The sequence below is a fragment of the Diceros bicornis genome, chromosome 2 (assembly GCF_020826845.1).
Source record: "Diceros bicornis minor isolate mBicDic1 chromosome 2, mDicBic1.mat.cur, whole genome shotgun sequence".
NCBI lineage: Eukaryota > Metazoa > Chordata > Mammalia > Perissodactyla > Rhinocerotidae > Diceros > Diceros bicornis.
Window position 1 is genome coordinate 90,723,580 of NC_080741.1, and position 17,741 is coordinate 90,741,320.

Consider the following 17,741-nt stretch of genomic DNA (forward strand, 5'->3'; position numbering starts at 1 on the left):
TGGTTACCATGGGGATTACATTTAATATCCGAAAGTTATAACTCTAATTTGAATCTATACCACCTTAACTTCAATGGCATACAAAAACTCTGCTCCTTTACAGATCTTTCCCCACCTCTTTTGGTTGCTGATGTCACAAAATTACATCTTCATATATTGTGTGCCCCAAACACAAAGTCATAATTCTTTTAAATATATTAGTCTCTTAAATTATGTAAAAAAAACAAGATTTGGAGTTACAAACAAAAAAGTCACAGTAATACTAGCTTTTACACTAATAACTGTTTTTTTTTTTTTTTTGGTCTTTAAATGTATCAGTCTCTTAAATCACATAGAAAAAAGTACAGTCATAAACCAATGTTACATTTATACTAACTTTTATAATTGCCCATATATTTACCTTTATTGAGATCTTTATTTCATCATACAGCTTTGACTATCTAGTGTCCTGTCAACTACCTAGTGTCCTTGCATTTCACTTTGCAGGACTCCCCTGAGCATTTCTTGCAGGCAGGTCTCAGTGGTCATGAACTCCCTCAGCTTTTGTTTATCTGGGAATGTGTTAACTTCTCCCTCACTTTTGAAGGACAGTTTTGCCAAATATAGAATTCTTGGTTGACAGGTTTTTTTTTCCTTTGTGCACTTTGAATATATTGGCTCACTGTCTTCTGGCCTCCAAAGTCTCTGACGAGAAATCTGCAGATAATCTTATTGAAGATCTTTTGTATGTGATGATTTCCTTCTCTCTTGGTGCTTTCAAGATGCTTTGGCTTTGGCTTTTGATTATCCTGTGAGAGTTTGATTATAATGTGTCTCAGCATAAGTCTCTTTGATTTCCTCCTACTTGGAGTTGTTTGAGCTTCTTGAATGTTTATATTCATGTCTTTCATCCAATCTGGGAAGTTTTCAGCCATTATTTCTTCAAATATTCTCTCTGCCCCTTTCTCTCTTCTCCTTCTGAGACTCCCATAATGTGTATTTGATGCATCTCTTGATGGTGTCCCACAGGTTCCTTAGGCTCTGTTTGCTTTTCTTCAGCCTTTTTCTTTCTGTTCCTCAGACTTGATAATTTCCACTGTTCTGTCTTCAAGATTACTGATTCTTTCTCAAATCTACCTTTGAATCCCTCTAGCAAAATTTCCATTTCAATTATTGTACTTTTCAGTTCCAGCATTTCTTTTTGGTTTCTTTTTGGGTTTCCATCTCTTTATTGATATTTCCATTTTGTTCACACATTGTTTTCTTGACTTTCTCCACATTTTTGTTTAGTTTTTGAGCATCTTTAAGACAGTTGTTTTAAAGTCTTTGTCTAGTATATCTGCCCTCAGGTCTTTTTCAGAGACAGTTTCTATTAACTTATTTTTTTCCTTGATTGGGCTATACCTTCCTGTTTCTTTATATGCTTTGTGATTTTCATTGAAAACTGGACATTTGAGTCTAATAATATGGTAACTGTGGAGATCAGATTTTCTTCCTTCCACAAGGTTTTCTGTTTATTGTTGTTATTGATTATTGGTTTAATTTTTTTTTTATTTGAATGTTGTAGGCCATCTCTGTGCTGAGAATCAGCCCAAGGTGTAAACTTAAGGTCTTCGCAGGTCTTGTCTGAGCATCTTATCCCCAGGCATGCATGCTCACTTTCTAATTTTCCCTGTATATGCAATTGTTTCTGAATAACCTAGTCTTTAATGTCTGACTCCTGACAGAGGGAAAAAAAAAAAAAATGAAGGGGCTAGTAAAAAGGGTACTGGTCCTTTAAATCCCCTGAAGTCATTCAGCCAGAGGGCGAGAGGCTTGCAACAACGGGAGGAGGTGCAAAAACAATGGCTGCCTGCCTGTTTGTCTGCACCTCTGTGACCAGAAGCAGCAACCAGTGATCAGAGAGCACAGATCCCTGATATTCGGAGGACAGGGTCCTTTTTACCCACTCCAGCTCCCTTGAGCTGTGTGCAAACTGCTCCAGGAACACATGCACAGGGGCCTACCACAGGCTGACAGGCTGGGGAAGGGTAGGTGCTACTGTGCTATGAACTGAAATTGACCAGAATTAACTGCAATTTACCAAGTCTGCCTTCACCTGGAAGTTGCAAGTCTTCAGCAGATTCCCGAGTTCCATCAGACAGGTTCCGCCAGTGCAATTGTTGAGGAGGTAGGAGACACATTCTTGGTGCCTCCTACTCCACCATCTTCCTCTACTTCAAAATAGTTTACTTTTGTTCCTTTCCCTGCTGTGTCTGCAGGAATATGGTAACTCTTTGTCTTCTGCTTGGTCTTTTGAATGACCCTTATTCACATTTGGTGGTGCTTGCTTTTCTTCTTTTAAATTTTCTGGTTATACATCTCCACGTATTTATGAAGGGGTCCTCCTTTTGTTACCTTTTAAAAAACATTTTATAACTTCTCCAATTCAACCCAATAGCTCTAAGAAGATTTCAAACATATAACAATATACAAAACCAGAGAGAACAGCATAATGAGCCCCAGGGTCCCATCACCAGCTTCAGCAGTGAGCAGCTCACAGCCAAGCTCCTTTCACTGAGACTCCACCCACTTCCCCATCTCCCATATTATTTTGAAGCAAATTCCAGGCATTGTATCATTTCATTTGTAACTATTTCAGTAGACGTCTCTAAAAAGATAAGGGCTCTTTAACATAGCCACAAGACCATCATCACATCTTTAAAAAAAATAAACCCAGGGGCCAGCCCAGTGGCGCAGGCAGTTAAGTGCGCACACTCCCCTTCGGCGGCCCGGGGTTCGCCGGTTCAGATCCCTGGCGTGCACCGACGCACCGCTTGTCAAGCCATGCTGTGGCGGCATCCCATATAAAGTGGAGGAAGATGGGCACGGATGTTAGCCCAGGGCCAGTCTTCCTCAGTAAAAAAAAAAAAAGAGGAGGATTGGCATCAGATGTTAGCTCAAGGCTGATCTTCCTCACACACACACACAAAAACCCAGTAATCCTTAAAATAGATTATCCATAATCCATAAATGGTTGGAGTTTTTAAACTGTTACTTTGAATTAGAATTCAAATAAGATCACACTTTGCAGTTGGTTGTATCTTTAAATCCCTTTTGATCTAGAGGCTCCCTGTCCATCTTGTCCCCCTGCAGTCCAGTTGTTGAAGAAACTAGGTCACTTTTCTGGCAGCGAAGTGTTCCTCACACTCTGTGTGGGCTGGAATCCCCCAGGGATTTTGTTAAATGAAGTCTCTGACTGGGCAGGCCTTGGGGGAGGCCTGGACTCTGCATTTCTGACAGACGTGCAGGTGACACACGCTGGTCAGAGGACCAGTGCTGAGCAGTGTCCCTTGTGCCTCTGCGTTTTCTGTAAATTGGCGATGGGATCTAGTTGAGCAGAAAAGACAGTGACCCAACAATTTTACATTTACAGAGAACTAGTAGGGGAAAAGGTATATCTTTTTATCTCGATTACCCAGGGAAGAAATAGAACCACCACCCCTTCCACCCCGACTGCCGAGTCCACTTAACAAAGGAGGGCAAAGGCAAAGGGCTGTGCCAGCTGTGGAATCCTACACAGCTAAGGCGTGAAAAGTGAAGGAAGTACTGTATGAAAGAACAGGTTAAAGCCTAATACAATCATGCACCCCCGAGCCCATGGCACTCACCCCTGCAGTGGGCATTCAAGGTTGGAGGTGGGACCTGATGCCCAGGAGGTGCTGTCAGTTGTCCTCCCAGGCGACCTGCATGCACACCCACAGCACCTGGGCAGGTGGGGTGCGTGTGCGAGCTGCATGCGGCCCCTCTGGCGGCTACCCATCTCTGAGCATCAGCTCAGGAAAGCTGGCCACATCAGCTCAGCACCCCTCATTCTCACAGGCTTCTGGCCTTGGCCCGCAGCCCCACAGACAGGGGCTGCAGCCTATGGTGGTGCATGTGACAGGCCATGGGACCTCCCAGTGGGCAGAGGAGCAGCAGCCCATGGCACTCTGCTTAAGATGGAGAAAACGTCAGTAGGCTCTATCAACAAATGGGGAGAGAACCACAAAATCATCGTGGGGTTGCAAGGGCACCCCTGGGCCTCTGGGGCACTGCTGGTGGCGTGGCCGGATGTCCACGTGGGCCTTGCACGCAGCTGCCTACACTGGGTGGACCCATGCCAGCCCCAGAGCCAGGATTCCCACTCAGGACACCCCAATGTACAATGGTCACTGTCTGCCATTGTGATTGTGAGAGATTTATTATTATTATTATTATTATTATTTTATTTGAAAGTTGTTTGTTGCAATTCTATTCCTAAATACATACCCAAGAGAACTGAAAACACATCCTCACAAAAACCTGTCTGTGAATGTTTCCAGCAGCATTATTCCCAAGAGCCAAAAGGTAGAAACCACCCAGATGTCCATCAACATCAACAAAGTGTGGTCTGTCCACACAATGGACTCATAAAAGGGAGGAAGTTCTGACACCCGCCACAGCATGGATGGACTGAGAAAGAGCCAGACAGAAAAGGCCACATGTTGTATGACTCCACGTTCATGAAATGTCCAGGAGACATAAAGGAGGGGGCAAAGAAGAATGCGCAGTGACCACTAATGGGCACTGGGTTTCTCTCTGGGTGATGAAAATGTTCTAAAATTGGATTATGGTCATGGCTGTACAACCCTGTGAATATACTAAACTACTCAATTGTACATTTGAAAAAAATTTCATGGCATGTAATTATACCTCAATGAAGTTGTTACTATTTTTTAGTGTTGATTGTTAAAGATCTTAAATGTTACCCCTGCATCTCACCAGCATCTTTGACCCCTGGGCATGCAGACACTTTGCAGTCACGGTCCCTTAGCCCTCAAGACAGTGGCAGGGCGGTCAGGCTCAGAGAAGCGAAGTGCCCAGGGCCACGCTGAGTGGGCAGGGCCCTGCCGGTTCCCCCTCCAGGGACAGGGAGGTCAACCAGCTGAAGCAGTGGATCACCACGCTGATGATGTCCATCGCCAAGGAGGAGGAGACTGCCGCCGAGCTGCAGCTCAAAGCCCGAGTCTTCCATTTCGGCGAGTACAAGGGTGTTCAGGAGGTAAGCCCCTGGACGGCAGCCAGTGGGTGGTGGGCACAGAAGGAGTGTGGCTGGGCACAGGCCGGGGGTGTGGAGGGGGGTCCAACCACGGGCACCTTCTGCGAGGAGGCCCAGTGCCTGGAGTTCTGACAGCGGGATAGTGGTGCTCTGTGGCTGTCTGTGGCCCCTAGCCACCCTAGGCTCTGTGGGCCTGACCCAGGCGCACCGGCTAGAGAAGGCCCTTGGTCCCCAACCCAGAGCCACGCCATGTATTTATGCCCTGTGGCCCTGTGCCCAACACACCTCCTCCATTCCTTCCTTCTTTCATTCAACAACTACATTTGCTTCTTAAACACACACGCTGTGTCCAGAAGGTGACCCTGTGCTAGGAGGAAGACAGGCACGACCCAAGCCAGGCTGGGTGGGTTAGAGAACCCTGAAGGCAGAGAAGGCCAGGGATGTTTCAGGCAACGGGACCAGGCCTCGGCCACACCCTTCCGGACAGCACGCTCAGGGCTACGTGTGTGGGCCCAGCTTCCTAATTCACTCAAATGACTGCTGAGCACCTACTGTGTGCAGGCACTGGGCCAGGGACACAGGATGCCACAACGAGCAGCCCAGTGTGTCCTCACCTCCTGCTGGACTTTACTGGGCACTGGCTGTGCCCCATGCTTGGCCTGAGCCTTTTTGCTGTTCCTCATTTAAGCCTCACGTCCACTCCAAGCAGCAGGGGGTGTTAACTGTTTTCTGAATGTGAGAACAGACTCAGAGAGGGGAGTTCCTCGGCCAAGGGCCACACAGAAAGTCAGTCACAGGATGTGGTCCTGTGGGGAGCTTAGGTCAGTCCAGGGGCAGAACAGGGAGGGCTCCCTGGAGGAGGGGACGGGGCCATGGTGGGCACACTGAGGCAGCTGAGGGAGGGGCTGAGGCGTAGGTGTGAGCCCCAGTGGGCTGGAACCCAGGATCTGGCTGACCACAGGAAGGCAAGCGCATCAGGCAGCTCTGGACAAGACAAGTCCAGGTGTCCAAGTTCTGTGTCCCCCATGCTTCCTGAGCACCCTCCGTGTGCCGGGCAGGGCCCTGGGAGGTCAGCCGTGAGGCAGCGAGGGCACAGGGTCTGGCAGGCCATGGAGTCGGGCGGGCACAGGCCGAGAGTCCGCTGGAGGCCCTCCTGCCTCACAGGACAAGCTGCTGGAGAGCCTGGAGCGCAAGGTGCTGGCTGTGTCCCAGCAGTGCGCCAGCACCCAGCAGGAGTCCAGCCTGGGCACCGTGCACATGCTGGCCATCATCGAGCACCAGCTGGACGAGCTGCTCGAGAGCCTGGAGCGTGTGCCCCAGGCCAAGATGGAGCAGGCCAAGAAGGCCAAGGAGAAGGAACGGCGCCTGAGGTGAGGGCCCCACCTGGACAGAGGGCCGACACGGTCCTGACCACACCAGGGGAGACAGGAACTGGGGCTCCATGCTGGGAGAGACCAAAGCCAGGAGTCTGGGGGGATCCAGAGGGGGCACCAAACTCAGCCCCAGTGAGGCAAGACCCTCTTCTGGAATGAGGGATGATGTGGAGTCAGGGAGCCCAGGAGCCAGTGAGGGTGTGGCCAGCACGGCCTCACCCGATAGAACAAGGGACAGCAGTGGCCATTTTCGTGGCTGGACTGGAGGGGAAGAGGAGGGAGGCGCAGACTCCAGGCACAGCTGAGGGGAGCCCCGAGGTTAGTGGCGGGGGCAGGCAGGTGCAGCTGGCAGTGTCACAATGCTGGACGTGGGTGGCGCTGGCCTGTCCTCTGAGGAGAGGCCCATCCCAGGCCCAGTGGGGCACAGGTGAGCTCTGGGGACTGAGGGTCCTCTGGCCTGTGGGCGGCCTGGTTCATTCCCTCCAGCGCGGAGCCCTAGACACAGCTATCGGTCTCTCCCACAGGCACAGGGGCTCCTCCTGTGTCCCCAGTACCCTGCTCGGAGCAGGCACTGGGCAAAGGTTTAATGACGGCAAGTACAGACAGGGAGACAGGGCTCCTGACCTTGCTGGGGGCTGGGCCTTCAAGGGTGACAATGGAGGAGCCTTGGGCAGTGGATCCGTGACCAGGAACTTGGGCCTCCCGGAGGTACGAGCTGATGAACCTTCGATGGCCTCCCACAGGAGCGCAGAGCTGGGACTCCCAAGAAGCAGGGGCAGAAGCAGGGCCCCGAGCCACAGGGAAGGCTGGAGAGGGGTGGGGAGTTGCTCAGGAGGAGGAGGGCTGTGGCTGACTGCGGGCTGCGGGGGAGGGAGCTGGGAAGGGACTGTGGCAACCTCCCAGGCCCCTCCAGTCTTTACTCTGTCTCTTGCTGCCACTGCCACCAAGACTCCGGGAAGAGAAGGTCAAGGTGCAGAAGCAGCTGCAGGAAGAGCGTCTGCAGCGGGCCCGGGTTCGGGCCCAGGCCGAGATCAAGAAGAAGGTGGGCGGGGGGCCCGGGGGGGTTCCTGCTGGGGAAGGGTCCCACCACTGGCACAGTGGGGCTGGGAGGGCTCAGGGCCTGCAGCAAGCCTGCTCATCCCCTTTGCAGACGCCACTGCAAAGGTTCTGGGGTGGGGACGGGGCCATCAGAGCAAGGCCAGGGTGGAACACGGTCTCCTGCTGCCCCCAAGGCCGCCCTCCACCCCCAGGACCTGCCTCCGTCAGAAGCCCTCCTCTGGGGCTGCCGGCCCTCCTGCACACATACTCCTGGTCAGTGACCAGCCTGGCCATGCCCTCCAAGCCCTGCCCAGGTACAGGCCTCAGCTCAGAGAGCTGGCACGAAGGGCTGAGCCCCAGAGTCCCACCACATCACCTCCACTCCAGCCAGACCCCAGGCCAAGCTGTCACTAGGGGTCACTCCGACTGCTGTGTCCTGAGGCCTCCACCCCACAGCAAATGGGCTGGAGCAGCCACTTGCCTTCTGGCCCTGGCAATAGGAGGTTGTCCCTCAAGCAGGCCTGAACCTGAACACGGCCCCCAACAGACAAACGAGGCCGACGGGCTTTCCCCTAAACTGACCAGCATGCTACACGTCGTCACGGGGGAACCGCGGGCACTGCAGGGTCTCCTCCACAACCCTCAGAGCAAGAGATGGGCTTCCTCTGTTCAGCTGCTATCCCTAGTGTGTTCCCAGGTGTTACCCCCCTGCCCTGACACACACACACCTAGGGGCTGGCACCCCAGGGAACAGGCTTTGTAAACATGAGATGGACTCACACTCTGGGTCATTTCAGGGCAACTCCAGCCTTTGACCTGCTGGCTGACCAGGAGTGCCCAGAGAGGCTGGGACGGTCCACGGGGACACACAGTCCAGCTCAGCGGCCTCCTGGCATGCTGGGGGCAGGGTGTCTGACATCTCGGCGTCTGGGTGGCACCCTGGTGCAGTGAGGCCCAGAGCACAGGCTCACTGAGCTCGCTTCCTCTGCAGAGAGGCAGAAGACTGGTGTGCCGCTCCCGGCCCCCGGCTCTGAAAACAGAGGAGGAGCCTGAGCATGTGCTGATGGGCGAGGACAAGGAGGAGCAGCTGTTCTTCTTCACCTAGCCTTCCCCGGCCGCCGGTCTGCTGACAGCGCAGGAGAGACGGCAGCAGGAAGCAGAGGCACGCTGGGGCCCCCAGGCCTCCTGCTGTACATTTCCTCACTCCCTTGAAATAAATGCCATGTCTCTTTGGTGTCCTGGAGGCCTGTTTAAGGAGGAAGACGCTGTTTCCAAATGTCCGCGTCCCCCTCTTTAGTCATTTAAGCCTAGGCAAGTGCTCGAGGGAGGGGCCCAGCTTGGCTCTCATCTAAAACGGCTGCTCTGAGAGGCACCAGCCAGTTGGGTGCTGTGGTGTGCTGTGCGATTAGCCCAGTGCAGCGACAAGAAAGTAAGCAGCAGGCTGGACAGACGAAAGGGTCCTTAGTACGACTGAAGGATAAAAACGATTTCAACACTACACACACGGTTCCTTGAATTAAGCCACATGAAACCTTCAGTGCATGACTATACAAAAACCTTTATTCATTTGCACTAGGAGTTGGGCCCATTGCCAGCAGGCAACCTCAGCGCCCAGAAAACTGACAGCCAGCACCAATCACTTCGTAGTGGACATTCCCTGGGGCACGTGTGGGAGAAAGGTCCAGCGACATGCTCCCAAGAGACAGCATTCCTGGGGCCCTGACCCTCCTCCCTCCAGGAGGACGGTGTGGTGTGACAAGTCACCGGGCCACCTGGCTCCCAAGGCCAGCCTGGCAGACAGGTCTGGCTCCTCACAGAGGGAGGGGGGTTCTGGACGACCTGGAGGCTGAGGTGCCAGGTGGACACAGAACATTAGTCTGTGACACAGCACAGAGTTCTGTGGGTAAGAACCACTTACAAATGGGGCTGGGATCCCTCCGGGTGGAGAAACACCCTGGGCAGACAGCACCTCAGAGCGGGACAGAGAGAGGAATTACAATCAAACATTGAGGTCACTCCCAGAAGCCAAAGTCCAAAACGAAGAAACACAGAACGGGCAGTTTGGATGACTCCAAGTCTGAGAACCAAAACAGCATCTGAATCAACATACACTTCAAAAGGCAAAAAAAAAAACATTTCTGAGTGTGTCCAGTCTGCTAATTAGCAAATAAATATGTGCAAGGTTATCAACTCGTCTCCTTTTGCAAGACAGACCTTACTCTGTAAAAATATACGGTGATGTATTATATGCACATCTTCAACCTCAACAATAAAAAACAGACACATGCCATTATTATAGTCCTACACATAATTTACAGTATTCAGAACATTATTTTATAAACCATTGTCAAATTATTATTAAATGTTAATACCCAAATACAGAATTTAGAAAATTTTAAAAGTTTTAACTCTACCATTCCCAAACTATGAGCTCTAAATCTGGTCTATGCTAAAGACGTGTTAAGAGGCCCCAATGTGCCCCATGTCACCCCCCATTATTTTCCTCTCACACCGGCTGCCCACCTGGCCTGCCAGAACATGCATAAGAATTTGGCCTCACTGTGACAAAGGGACCACTTCTGCCCTACAGTGTGACAAAAATCAACCCGACTAGGAACACCAGCCAAGGTGTGGTGAGATGGCCTATTCACAGCTCTCAGGAGGGAAGACAGGGTTTCTCCACCTCTCTCAGGTCAGATGCTACAACACAGAAGCTGAAAGACCCCATTTGGTTTTGCTACAGAGAAAGTCGTGTTTGATTAGGGAACCCAACTCTACCCTATTTTCCTGTACAGTTTGTTTCTTTAAATGAACAAGTGCTCCACGGCTCAGATCGAATGAGACAAGGGATGTCCACGCGCAGCCCAGTACGGAAAAGCGGCGCGCTTTGCTCTGAAGGCAGTCCTGGCCTCATCAAAGCACTCTGCTCGTACAAGGCAGTTTCAAATAGTACAGCCCCAAACTGGTTCCTGATAAAACGTAAGAAAAAGATTTTCGATAAGTGTACCCAAAAGTCTCTGCCCTTGTGAGCAGAAACCAAGGTCTCACCCAGGCCTGCAAGACCACGGAAGAGAGTTGTGGGGGCACAGAGATGGAGGTGTTGCCCTTGGTCCCCAGGCAGAGGGCAGCTTTCACTGCAGGTCCCGTAGGTTGACCGTGCTCCCTGGGCACTGCATGTCCTCAGGCCCAGCAGCCCCACCAGCTGCAGGAAGCACCTCCTGCAAAAGCAAGCAGAGCAGTGAGGAGGGGTTGGAGTGCAGGGCTGGGGCAGCCAGGACCACCTCACAGAAGGCAGCCTCACAGCCGCTCACCAACCACCAGCATAAGCCCTGGGGCCGGAAAGGTGTGCCTTTCTCGACGAGAAAGAACTTGGTTTCCTCTTATTTTAAATGTAGGTTCCTTGAAGAAAAAACTTTTACTATAAAAAAAAATATGGAAAAATGAACCCAATACTTGTGCTGTGGGTCTTCTTAAGACTGAGATTGTCCTTATTTAATCTATAATCCTTTTTCCCACTTGGTATGCAGGAAGCATCTTTCCCAATTATTAGGCATGCGCCTGGTCATCAATGACTGACCAGGACTCCAGCCGCACGGATACAGCGTCACCTGTCTAATCCATGTCCTCCTGCTACAAGAAACATTCCCACAGCATTAGATTCGAGACTATGATGAACATCTTTGGGTTAACTGTTTGTATACTACCTGATTTCTTTAGGAACAATCTCATGAGTGGGAATGCCAGAGAGAATGGAGCAGACATTTATGGGGTTTCTGGCTACATGTTACCAAACTGCCCTCCCATCTACCCCACTCCAGCAGTCCAGGAGCCCCCCCACTGCAGCCTCGTACCATCACTTTACTCCATGTCTATTTTTGATGTTAAGGAAAATGTTGAACAGCCCAATTTGAATGCAACAAAACTAAAATTACTATTTGTATGGATCTTAAAAATATATATTTAAGCCAAATTGTTAGAAATTTGACAAGCTACATACTTTATTTTATATCCAAATCTGAATTATCTACTGCCACCTATTCTCAGCTTAACCACTTACTTAAGCAAACTATTTACAGTTGTGCATCACTTAACAAAGGGGACACATTCCGAGGAGTGTCGTTAGGCGATTTCATTGTCATTCGAACATCTCAGACTGTACTTACACAAACCTAGATGGTATAGCCTACTACACATCTAGGCTACGTGCTGCTAATCTTATGGGACCACCGTCGTATATGCAGTCTGTCATTGACCAAAACGTCGTGATGCGGCACATGATTGTAATTCGTCTGAGTTTATTCTGCCACAGGTTAAAAACTGGCAAACCTACTTCCCATAGGAGAAAATGACTAGAATTTCTAAATATAAAATATTTTAAGGGGCCGGCCCCGTGGCTTAGTGGTTAAGTGCGCGCACTCCACTACTGGCAGCCCGGGTTTGGATCCCACGCGCGCACCGACGCACCGCTTGTCCGGCCATGCTGAGGCGGCATCCCACATACAGCAACTAGAAGGATATGCAACTATGACATACAACTATCTACTGTGGCTTTGGGGAGAAAAAGGGAAAAAAAGGAGGATTGGCAATAGATGTTAGCTCAGGGCCGATATTCCTCAGCAAAAAGAGGAGGACTGGCACGGATGTTAGCTCAGGGCTGATCTTCCTCACCCAAAAAAAAAAAAAAAATTAAAATATTTTAAGAGTATATTAAATTTCACCTTGGTTACAATTAGGAGCTACAGTGACGAGCAAATCTGAGTTTTCTTAGCCCTTTATTTCTTGGTCATTTACCCACCTTTTCTAGAAAACAGCAAACATCCTGGCAACCAACCCACTGAGTCTCCACACGAGGGCTACCTCAGTGACAAGCCTCATGGAGCTAAAACCTTCATGAGTCTTACTAACAAACCCAAAGAGTCTAAGGCGTGCAGACCTGGAGGACGTAGACGGGCAAATCGACTGCGAACAGGGGGTGGAAGGTGGAAGGCTGCGGGCTGAGGGCCACTGGCAAGACTCCTTCACCTGCTGGGTCATCCTGGGGAGGCAACAGCACAGCTGTGTCAACTGAGCACGGCAACATTCCCCCTGGGGCTGACTAGTCTCGTCACTGATACGCAGTAGAACCAGCCCCACCCACTGTACTGCAGGCGAGACAACCTGAGCAGGCGAGGCCTGAGGACCCAGCAGTAGTTGGCATCAGGGGCTGGGCGCTGCTTGCCCCTCCTCCTGATCCTTTCTCTCACCTTGATCCCAGCCTGAGGACACCTGCCATCTGGCTGCTCATCCCTCCCAGGCCCTTCTCCTGGAACTCGCCTACACTCAAATACCTCCCGGTCCAAGCACCATTTCCCTTCTATGGGTTGTTCCCGAATTCTGGCAGAGGCTCCCAGCGGGCCCCCCACCCCCGCCACCAGTGCCCTCACCGCTCTCCAGCGACCTTCTAAGATCGCAAGGAAAGGCTCACCTCTGCCCTGGCCCCAGCCCACAACTGAGCTGGAAGGGACCAGGGAGATTGCGGGTCTCCCCGAGAGGGAGATTCCCAGACCCCGAATCGTCCAATTAAGAAAAGGGACACTGTTTGACACTTCACCTTCCACCTGCACAGCCAGCCCGCTGCCCACAGCCACCTAGAGCCCCCACCACTGAAGTCCCAGTGCTAACGCCACCGCCAGCATCTCTCATTCCTTTCACAAGAACCTTCTGTGTCGAGCACCGGGCACTATCACTCCCATTTTAGAGACGATAAAACGAAGGCCCAGAGTGCTTAAGTCACTTGCCCAAGACTACACAAGCTGGTAAGGGAAAGATAAAGAACTACAATCCAGATTTCTTGCCTCAAAGCTTACATCTTTAATTGGGTGTCTCTTAAAAAAATAGCCACTACTCCGTTTCTAACCAGCTCCTTTTCTGCCAATGGTGCCAGCTTTCCTGTAGTGTCCATTACAAAACCTCTTCTCCTGCCTTCCCCACTTCTGACCTGCCGGCCGTGAGGTCCTCCCTCAGCCTCCACTGCCGCTACCTTAGAGAGTCCTTTATCTCTTTACTGCTCCAACTCCCTGGCCCCAAACCTGGAAAGAAGGGACATGTTTTCCTGCTCATCTCTGCAGACAAGTCCTGCCCCAACCAAATCCTCACACGGGCTTCTGGTTCTCCACCAGAGTGAGGCCGCCCCCTGGGCCCGGCTTCCAGGCCCTCCCCAAGCTCCACCTAGGCCGTTCCTGCCTCTCTTTTCCCTATTGAGTCCTACAGACGCCCCACAGCCTCTCCCAGGACTACAGACCCCCATGGATCTGGCCACCCTCCTCTTTTCACTCAGCTCAGCGCTCAGTAGGCCTAGCATGTCTCTGTGCCTCCCCGGCTGCACAGTCCTCTGCGGCCCAGAAGATGCTCAGTGAAGAGATGGCACGTGATTGGGCCAGGTCACAGCTTCATTATCCTTAGCTTTTAAACCTCTTCTCTCCCAAAACCCTCCCCAATTACTGTACTTCCCTATTCCAGCCCCTCAAAAGTGAGACTGGAAACGAAGGAGTACACAGCACCGCAGAGGTGAGTGTGTCCAGGAAGCGTCCACAGAGTGGCTGCCAGCTGCAGGCGCCTGCTGGGGCCCAGGCACAGTCTAAGAGGTGGCTGGCCCTGCCCTTGAGAGGCTCAGTTTGGGAGGGAAGACAAGAGGAAAAAAAGCCAGCATCTTTAACATATAAAGGCTACATCCTCTGGTGCACCGTGAGCAGTCCCCAGAGATGAGGGTGACCAAGCTGCTGAGGAAGCCCTTTCACCCCCGCCCTGAAAAGAGAAGCAGGGGCTGGGGAGGGGCAGGGCCGTGAGAAGTCAGGTGCCAACAGCGTCCGAGTGGCCAGCAACAAGAGCGGGCACGGTATCTACACCTCACGAACTCCAGGTGAGATGCAGATGCCAGACCACACAGGGGGTGCCAGACAGAGGGAGAGCGTTAGGATGCAGACGTGTCCCTTACAATAGAGGGGCAAGCTCGGACAAATGGGCAGTGACAGGACAGGGAGAAAGGAGGAGCTGTGGTAATGGAGATGTTTAGGATGTACCACAGGAGCGGGGTGGGGTGGGGCAGTTTGCTGCAGGGGTGGAGCACTGGGCAGTGGGGCGGGCTGGGAGACGCGGCCGGAGGCCTCACCCACAGCCCTCGCCTGGCCGTCTCCTCTGGTTTGCCGGCTCTTACCTGCAGCAGCTGGACCTGAACGCACTGCACCCTGGCTGCTGCAGCTGGGGCTGGCAGCCCTCCGCTGGGCACCACGAGGTTCCCGCACAGCCACCCGCCCTGGCTCGCAGGGAAGTGAGTAGGACTGACTCTGCCATCTCTCATTTTCCTCTGAGCAGACCCTGGAGCTCCTAAAAGGAAACACACCAACACACACGACGTACAGCGCACGGCTCAGGGCCTGCCCTCACTGAGGCCACACCCTGGGACACAGCCCTCCCGCTGTCACTGCACCGCCCCACAGACTTAACATTAACATTACATAACAGAGAGAGTCACCAGCTAAGAGGTGAATAAAACAGGATTTTGATTAGAAAGTTCAGCAAACTTCTCATACGTCTCTTTTGGACAGACAGCAATCAGACTCCAGCTGTGCATTTCTTGAGGGCAGAGATCCTTTTTTACCCTCCAACTCCAACAGCTCTAGGCATGCAGGAACATGGCTTGATGAGCAGTGTCTAAGTCCCCCACACTGTAAGGGGATTCAAACCTGTAAACCCCGGGCCGCTGAAGCAGAGTGCACGAACTTAACCACTATGCCACCAGGCCAGCCCTCCCTAAGTTTCCATTTTAAACAGGACTGGTTAACTCTGCTACATAGGATGAGCTGTTTTTGTTACATCAGGTTTTGCTCTAAGGTTTCAATGCCGATGTGAGCCCAGAGGTCCCAACTCTGGACCGGGAGCCCCATGCGAGCACCATGCCTGCTTCCCTGCTCATCTCACTCCAAATGCCTCCGACATCTCTCACAGCCCCGCATGCCCTGAGCGCTTTCACGCCCATGGATGCCTGTGGCCTCCATACTTGCAGCACCCAGCTGGTATGAAGCTCCTGGCTCACAGCTCCTGACCCTCGACAGAAGGGCTCTGGAGGCCCTACAACCTACAGTGCATCTTCCTGCACACGGCCTGATGTTTTCTTCCTAGATGCCTAAGGAATTCTTTATCTCTGGAGTGCAGTTACCACCGAGGATGTGTGACGGCAAGTCTCGGTTCCCGGAGGAGCACCGATTCAGTCCCCTTCACCACAGGGCAACGCAGTTCCACCGCATTTCTGAGTACGGCCTTTTCTGTTCCATCTGCCGAGTTCTGCGCCGCATGGAACCCAACCACCCTCACGCTGGACTCGCTCTGGCTGTTCTCCACACTTCTCCTAATTGCTCTACGGCTTCCAAACAGCAGAACCGGGCTGGGACTAGGGTGAGGAAGGAGGTGAGGTGCAGAATTCACTCGCTCTTCCCTAACAGGTAGAAATTCGATGTTACTTCCTACTCTCCATGAATGGGTATACTATTCCACCACCTCTGGAATCCTACCTGAATGCATTCTTATGCTCTGAAGTCTTTTATCACCCTAGAATATTTCCCTGCAATAAAAATACATACATAAATTGAAATTTGATTTATTTATTTAGATATACTTCCTAGGAGTTAAAATTTTTCATCTGAAAAATTGAGTTACCATTGCAATTACTAGTAATGCAAACCCAATCAAAACAACAAAACTGAAACTTTGATGGATAATCATGAAATTGTACTGAAAATGCATCTCAAGAAGAGTGTGACTGACCACTCTTTCTCCAGGCAGCTCTCGTGTCTGTGTGTACCACTTACTGCTAAACTCAGACATGGTCAGCATACATTTTTGCCAATTAAAAAAATGTATTTTTAAATAAAATGCTCATTTTATTTAAATAAAATTTCATCACAACTTTGCAGCTGCAGGCTCAGCTCACTCGATTTAGGGGCACTGTGTGCCACGAAGCCCAAGCAGCATGGTCAGGCCTCACTGTCCAGACGATCAGCCAAGCTAAGATCAGCCCTGAGCTAACATCTGCCAATCCTCCTCTTTTTGCTGAGGAAGACTGGCCCTTGGCTAACATCCGTGCCCATCTTCCTCCACTTTATATGGGATGCCGCCACAGCGTGGCTTGACAGGCGGTGCGTCTGTGCACGCCGGGGATCCGAACCGGCGACCCCTGGGCTGCAGCAGCGGAGTGCGCGCACTTAACCACCTGCGCCATGGGGCTGGGCCCCCAACTTCATTTTTTAATTCAAATAAACATCTTGAAACATGTTTCAGGAAATATTATAAAAACCACTGTGGAATCAATTAAGGAAGGCATCAAATAATAAATAATGTATCTTTTTAGGTTACTTTTAAAAGCAGCCAAGATTGGGCCGGCCCTGTGGCTTAGTGGTTGGGTGCGCGCGCTCTGCTGCTGGCGGCCTGGGTTCGGATCCCGGGCGCGCACCGACACACCGCTGCTCCGGCCATGCTGAGGCCGCGGCCCACATACAGTAACTAGAAGGATGTGCAGCTATGACATACAACTATCTACTGGGGCTTTGAGGGAAAAATAAATAAATAAATAAAATTATAAAAAAAAAAATAAAAGCAGCCAAGATTTAAATGATGTATATCTACTATTTATAATCTGGTTTTATAACATAAAAACAAGATAAATCTAGCTATTTCTCACTATTTATTTTGTAATGATTCAATGCCAACTGTGCCAGCCACACTCTAAGTCATCTAAGAAGCAGGAGAGATGATCAAAACCTCGTGCTCCTTCACTGAAGTGTGGTAGCATGTGTGCTACTCAACTACGGGGAAATTATGTAAAAGTTATGTGTATAAAATCAGAAATAATTCCACTAACTTTGCTAAACATCATGATCACACGTTTCCTTTATACTTAATGAAAGACTAAAGCATACACTGCTAAAAAACTAGTTAGTAACTAGAATATGATTGTATTTTTGTTAGTAGAATGTAGAGGCATTAATTTTATAACAGGATATAAGATCAACTATAACTAGAATATTTCATGATATACGATGAACTAAATTGGTTTTAACTACTGTATTAGTACACACAATCTGAAAAAAACCACACAAACTTCCCTTCTTAATCTGTACCTTCAATCCAGTGTCTGAAAATCTGGCAGCCCTGCAGACACACAGTTAAAAGAACTGGTGCCGTTGACTGGAACTGCTCTACCCTCAGAGGCTCTTTCTCTTCCCAGTTAACAACACATCCTGAGGATGAAATGTCAGTAG

The 17,741-nt window shown here is 50.7% G+C and overlaps 2 protein-coding genes across 5 annotated transcripts in view; one reads left to right on the plus strand and one right to left on the minus strand.

Moving 5' to 3' along the window:
• CFAP100 (cilia and flagella associated protein 100) overlaps positions 1–8,701 on the plus strand; it is a 66,725-nt gene extending 58,024 nt beyond the window's left edge. Inside the window, exons 12-15 of the mRNA XM_058568086.1 lie at positions 4,906–5,041; positions 6,203–6,408; positions 7,360–7,453; positions 8,441–8,701. Coding sequence (XP_058424069.1) covers positions 4,906–5,041; positions 6,203–6,408; positions 7,360–7,453; positions 8,441–8,554 — 550 coding nt within the window. The 3' untranslated portion in view covers positions 8,555–8,701. The remainder of the gene's footprint in view (positions 1–4,905; positions 5,042–6,202; positions 6,409–7,359; positions 7,454–8,440) is intronic.
• Positions 8,702–8,987: 286 nt separating this feature from the next.
• ZXDC (ZXD family zinc finger C) overlaps positions 8,988–17,741 on the minus strand; it is a 40,485-nt gene continuing 31,731 nt past the window's right edge. For 3 of the 4 annotated variants that reach the window (XM_058566595.1, XM_058566578.1, XM_058566569.1), the window contains exons 9-11: positions 14,642–14,811; positions 12,383–12,484; positions 8,988–10,667 (exon numbers count right to left, since the gene is read on the minus strand). In XM_058566595.1, coding sequence (XP_058422578.1) covers positions 10,581–10,667; positions 12,383–12,484; positions 14,642–14,811 — 359 coding nt within the window. In that variant the 3' untranslated portion in view covers positions 8,988–10,580. The remainder of the gene's footprint in view (positions 10,668–12,382; positions 12,485–14,641; positions 14,812–17,741) is intronic. The other variant, XM_058566587.1, reaches the window with a different exon arrangement.